Source organism: Dendropsophus ebraccatus, chromosome 3 (assembly GCF_027789765.1).
Source record: "Dendropsophus ebraccatus isolate aDenEbr1 chromosome 3, aDenEbr1.pat, whole genome shotgun sequence".
Classification (NCBI taxonomy): Eukaryota; Metazoa; Chordata; class Amphibia; order Anura; family Hylidae; genus Dendropsophus; species Dendropsophus ebraccatus.
This window is the reverse complement of record NC_091456.1, coordinates 183,318,287-183,325,123: the sequence shown is the minus strand read 5'-3', so window position 1 is coordinate 183,325,123 and position 6,837 is coordinate 183,318,287. Positions and strand designations below refer to the sequence as shown.

At 46.0% G+C, this 6,837-nt stretch overlaps 1 protein-coding gene across 1 annotated transcript; it reads left to right on the top strand.

Moving 5' to 3' along the window:
- Positions 1–4,715: 4,715 nt before the first annotated feature.
- LOC138786581 (uncharacterized) lies at positions 4,716–6,830 on the top strand. Its single transcript, XM_069963568.1, has one exon. The coding sequence runs from the start codon at positions 4,716–4,718 to the stop codon at positions 6,828–6,830; it is 2,115 nt and encodes a 704-aa protein (XP_069819669.1).
- Positions 6,831–6,837: the final 7 nt, after the last annotated feature.

The window sequence follows — 6,837 nt, the reverse complement described above, 5'->3', positions numbered from 1 at the left end:
ACTAGTTTCTAAGTATGTATCCTGCAGCTTCTAAGTTCCCGTATTGTCAAATAAGTTGCTCCCAAGTGCAGGAATGAGACCTCTGGGCATTGGGATCACTTGAAACAACTTGAAACTTTACTGACAGTGTTAAAGGGGAACTCCAGCAAAAACTGTTATCAACTGGTGCCAGAATGTTATACGGATTTGTAAATAACAGTCAATTAAAAATCTCCAGACGTCCAGTACTTATCATCTGCTGTATGTCCTGCAGGAAGTGGTGTATTCTTTCCAGTCTGACATGCTGCTCTCTGCTGCCACCTCTGTCCATGTCAGGAACTGTCATCACTATCCAATCACACACTGACCATATATATAGACTATGTCATCATCCAATAACAAACTGACCTGCTATGTAAACTATCTGGCCTCACTTCCCCGACACAGAATGATCTGCTATATAACTTGTGTGTCCTCATCTCACTGATCACTGATCTGTGTGACTTCACCATCCAGTTACACACTTAAAAGTCTGTGACCTCACTACCATCACTCTGTGACATCATTAAAGGGGTACTTTTTGTTTCTTTCAAATGAACTGGTGTCAGAAAGTTATATAGATTTGTAATTTACTTCTATTTAAAAATCTCCAGTCTTCCAGTACTTATCAGCTGCTGTATGTCCTGCAGGAAGTGGTGTATTCTCTCCAGTCTGACGCAGTGCTCTCTGCTGCCACCTCTGTCCATGTCAGGAACTGTAGAGAGTCGGAGTGTTTTTCTGGTTCAATGTTTTTATTAGGTTTTTTAAGAACATATTACAAAAGAGAAAATCTATAAGCACTGACTTTAGTGCCAACAGTAAAGTTAACATGTTTGTTTTTCTATGGGGATTTGCTTCAGCTCTGGACAGTTCCTAAAATAGACAGAGGTGGCAGCAAAGAGCACTGTGTCGGACTGGAAAGAATACACCACTTCCTGCAGGACATACAGCGGCTGATAAGTACTGGAAGACTGGAGATTTTTAAATTAAAGTAAATGACAAATCTATATAACTTTCTGCCACGAGTTGATTTGAAAGAAAACAAATTTCGTTGGCGTACCCCTTTAAGGACTTTTCTGCTACCTGTGACCCCACTACCCTGACTCTGTAAACTCACTGCCCTTACTGTTTTACCACCTACTGTATTACATCCCATGATCCCACTTCCCTAAATCTGTTCTACCATTATCTATTCATAGACCTTCCTGCTACGTCCATCGTTACATCATCAGTGACTGGTCTTCTACATCACATCTAGTGATCTCACTGACAGGGGAACTGGATTGCAGACTAACCTGCTAAATAGACCTCATTGCCCCATCCAGTCACCATCCACTGCTGCTTCATCTGAAACCCATCACGACCATGGACCAAATGGTCACAAATTATTTGCATTAGTCACTAGTTATATAGTGTGGAGAGAGGGGGGCAATTACTTTTTGAGGTGAGCATGATGGGCATTTCATTTTGGGGTCCTAGTCTGCTCTTAGAGGTTCTCCACATATAAGTATGTATATTTTACATACTTCTACTGCTTTACATACGACTTATAATCTGGCACCAGAGAAGTCCTGTAAATTAAGGAGCTTTCCATTATTGTGTTCTGGTCTCTGTATAGATAGGAATCCTGGCATGTAACAGACAGCCCATCCTGCACCATCTGACTAATGTAAATGTTCTTGGCCTTTCAATGACCAGTCAGTAGTAATGTGACCAGTCCACCCTCCTTATCTCTCCAGGACATACTTGCCATAAACAGGAAGACCAATCTTTGCATAGCTGCACAAAAAGAAGCTGCATCGTATCCTTTAAGAAGCTATACCTTACTATACTATACTAAACCTTACTATACTATACTATTCTATACTATTGTATACCATACTATCCTATTCTATACCTTACTATACTATACTATACCTTACTATACTATACTATACCTTACTATACTATACTATACCTTACTATACTATACTATATCTTACTATACTATACTATACTATACCTTACTATACTATACTAAACCTTACTATACTATACTAAACCTTACTATACTATACTATACTATTCTATACTATTGTATACCATACTATCCTATTCTATACCTTACTATACTATACTATATCTTACTATACTATACTATACTATACTATATCTTACTATACTATACCATACTATACCATACTATACCATACTATACTATACTATACCTTACTATCCTATTCTATACCTTACTATACTATACTATACCATACTATACTATACTATACCTTACTATCCTATTCTATACCTTACTATACTATACTATACTATATCTTACTATACTATACTATATCTTACTATACTATACTATACTATATCTTACTATACCATACTATACCATACTATACTATACTATATTATACCTTACCATACTATCCTATTCTATACCTTACTATACTATACTATATCTTACTATACTATACCTTACTATCCTATACTATACCATACTATATCTTACTATACTATACTATACCTTACTATACTATATTATACCTTACTATACTATATTATACCTTACTATACTATACTATTCTATACTATTCTATACCTTACTATCCTATACTATACCTTACTATCCTATCCTATACTATTCTATACCATACTATCCTATACTATACCTTACTATACTATACTTTATCTTACTATACTATACTATACTATACCTTACTATCCTATACTATACTATACCTTACTATACTATACCTTACTATACTATACCTTACTATACTATACTATTCTATACTATTGTATACCATACTATCCTATTCTATACCTTACTATACTATACTATATCTTACTATACTATACTATACTATATCTTACTATACTATACCATACTATACTATACCATACTATACCATACTATACCATACTATACTATACTATACCTTACTATCCTATTCTATACCTTACTATACTATACTATACTATATCTTACTATACTATACTATATCTTACTATACTATACTATACTATACTATACTATATCTTACTATACTATATTATACCTTACTACACTATATTATACCTTACTATACTATATTATACCTTACTATCCTATACTATACCTTACTATCCTATCCTATACTATACTATACTATATCTTACTATACTATACTATACTATACCTTACTATACTATACTTTATCTTACTATACTATACTATACTATACCATACTATACTATACCTTACTTTACTATATTATACCTTACTATACTATACTATACCATACTATAATATACCTTACTATACTATACATGGCTGGCTCCAGGTTTTTGGGGGCCCTTGGGGGACATAGCCTCAGCGGGCCTCTCATCCATCCATCCATCCATCCACTATGCACAATCACTTGAGACACCACTAACATACATATACACCGCTATACCATACTATACCATATCAGGGTATGTTCACACCTCGTTTTTGGTCACACACCGACGCCCACATGACGGCCACATTGACTTAAATGAGCAGGACGGAGACATTATGACACTGTGTTTTGCTCATTTGCCGGACGTACACGGCTTTTGTGCAGGACTCAGAAGCATGGTCGACTACGCTTTTTAGTCCTGCACAAAAGCCGTGTACGTCCCGCAAATGAGCAAAACACAGTGTCATAATGACTCCGTCCTGCTCATTTAAGTCAATGTGGCTGTCGGCCCCACGTCGGGCTGCACTTCCGCATCCTTTTTTCACTGATTCCTGACGTGCAGCCCGACGTGTGACTGAAAACGAGGTGTGAACATACCCTTATACTATACTATACCATACCTTACTATACCATACTATACAATTCCATACCATACCATACTATGCTATGCAGCAGCTGGAGAGCCAAGGTTCCCTGTCCCTGGTCTAGAAGAAACAATGGATGGGTCACTGTGGTCCCACGACCACCAATCGCAGTCCCCCTAAGCCTAACTCCCAGCATGCTACCTGGGACTCTCAAAACTATTGTGAAACCAGAAACCCCCTGCATTCCCTGACTTGTCGGGCCATGCCGCCCAGCAACAGGTTGCTGCCTAATGGAATGCAATAGCAAACCACTAAACATACTCCGCAACCTCTCCACAATCTAATATAGATAGTCCAGTACCAGACAACAGTCCAGACTACTGCATGGCAGCCAACTGCCTACACCTTACCTGCAGTACCCACCAGCTGCCTACACCTTACCTGCAGTACCCACCAGCTGCCTACACCTTGCCTGCACTACCCACCAGCTGCCTACACCTTACCTGCAGTACCCACCAGCCACCTACACCTTGCCTGCAGTACCCACCAGCCGCCTACACCTTGCCTGCAGTACCCACCAGCCGCCTACACCTTGCCTGCAGTACCCACCAGCTGCCTACACCTTACCTGCAGTACCCACCAGCCGCCTACACCTTGCCTGCAGTACCCACCAGCCGCCTACACCTTGCCTGCAGTACCCACCAGCTGCCTACACCTTACCTGCAGTACCCACCAGCCGCCTACACCTTGCCTGCAGTACCCACCAGCTGCCTACACCTTGCCTGCAATACCCACCAGCTGCCTACACCTTGCCTGCAATACCCACCAGCTGCCTACACCTTGCCTGCAGTACCCAGCAGCTGCCTACACCTTGCCTGCAGTACCCACCAGCTGCCTACACCTTGCCTGCAATACCCACCAGATGTCTACACCTTGCCTGCAGTACCCACCAGCTGCCTACACCTTGCCTGCAGTACCCAGCAGCTGCCTACACCTTACCTGCAGTACCCACCAGCTGCATACACCTTGCCTGCAGTACCCACCAGCCGCCTACACCTTACCTGCAGTACCCACCAGCCACCTACTCTTTGCCTGCAATACCCACCAGCCGCCTACACCTTACCTGCAGTACCCACCAGCCGCCTACACCTTACCTGCAGTACCCACCAGCTGCCTACACCTTACCTGCAGTACCCACCAGCCGCCTACACCTTGCCTGCAGTACCCACCAGCCGCCTACACCTTACCTGCAGTACCCACCAGCCACCTACTCTTTGCCTGCAATACCCACCAGCCGCCTACACCTTACCTGCAGTACCCACCAGCTGCCTACACCTTGCCTGCAGTACCCACCAGCCGCCTACACCTTGCCTGCAGTACCCACAAGCTGCCTACACGTTACCTGCAGTACCCACCAGCCGCCTACACCTTGCCTGCAGTACCCACCAGCCGCCTACACCTTGCCTGCAGTACCCACCAGCCGCCTACACCTTGCCTGCAGTACCCACCAGCCGCCTACACCTTGCCTGCAGTACCCACCAGCCGCCTACACCTTGCCTGCAGTACCCACCAGATGCCTACACCTTACCTGCAGTACCCACCAGCTGCCTACACCTTGCCTGCAGTACCCACCAGCCCCCTACACCTTACCTGCAGTACCCACCAGCTGCCTACACCTTGCCTGCACTACCCACCAGCTGCCTACACCTTACCTGCAGTACCCACCAGCCACCTACACCTTGCCTGCAGTACCCACCAGCCGCCTACACCTTGCCTGCAGTACCCACCAGCCGCCTACACCTTGCCTGCAGTACCCACCAGCTGCCTACACCTTACCTGCAGTACCCACCAGCCGCCTACACCTTGCCTGCAGTACCCACCAGCTGCCTACACCTTGCCTGCAATACCCACCAGCTGCCTACACCTTGCCTGCAATACCCACCAGCTGCCTACACCTTGCCTGCAGTACCCAGCAGCTGTCTACACCTTGCCTGCAGTACCCACCAGCTGCCTACACCTTGCCTGCAATACCCACCAGATGTCTACACCTTGCCTGCAGTACCCACCAGCTGCCTACACCTTGCCTGCAGTACCCAGCAGCTGCCTACACCTTACCTGCAGTACCCACCAGCTGCATACACCTTGCCTGCAGTACCCACCAGCCACCTACTCTTTGCCTGCAATACCCACCAGCCGCCTACACCTTACCTGCAGTACCCACCAGCCGCCTACACCTTACCTGCAGTACCCACCAGCTGCCTACACCTTACCTGCAGTACCCACCAGCCGCCTACACCTTGCCTGCAGTACCCACCAGCCGCCTACACCTTACCTGCAGTACCCACCAGCCACCTACTCTTTGCCTGCAATACCCACCAGCCGCCTACACCTTACCTGCAGTACCCACCAGCTGCCTACACCTTGCCTGCAGTACCCACCAGCCGCCTACACCTTGCCTGCAGTACCCACAAGCTGCCTACACGTTACCTGCAGTACCCACCAGCCGCCTACACCTTGCCTGCAGTACCCACCAGCCGCCTACACCTTGCCTGCAGTACCCACCAGCCGCCTACACCTTGCCTGCAGTACCCACCAGCCGCCTACACCTTGCCTGCAGTACCCACCAGCCGCCTACACCTTGCCTGCAGTACCCACCAGATGCCTACACCTTACCTGCAGTACCCACCAGCTGCCTACACCTTGCCTGCAGTACCCACCAGCCGCCTACACCTTGCCTGCAGTACCCACCAGCCGCCTACACCTTGCCTGCAGTACCCACCAGCCGCCTACACCTTGCCTGCAGTACCCACCAGCTGCCTACACCTTGCCTGCAGTACCCACCAGCCCCATACACGTTACCTGCAGTACCCACCAGCCGCCTACACCTTGCCTGCAGTACCCACCAGCTGCCTACACGTTGCCTGCAGTACCCACCAGCTGCCTACACCTTGCCTGCAGTACCCACCAGCTGCCTACACCTTGCCTGCAGTACCCACCAGTTAGCTACATGGAGCTATTTGTAGCACTTCATAAATGAGTGATAT

Excerpts from the sequence above, each read along its gene's own strand:
- LOC138786581 (XM_069963568.1), top strand. The coding sequence starts at position 4,716 with ATGTCTACACCTTGCCTGCAGTACCCACCAGCTGCCTACACCTTGCCT.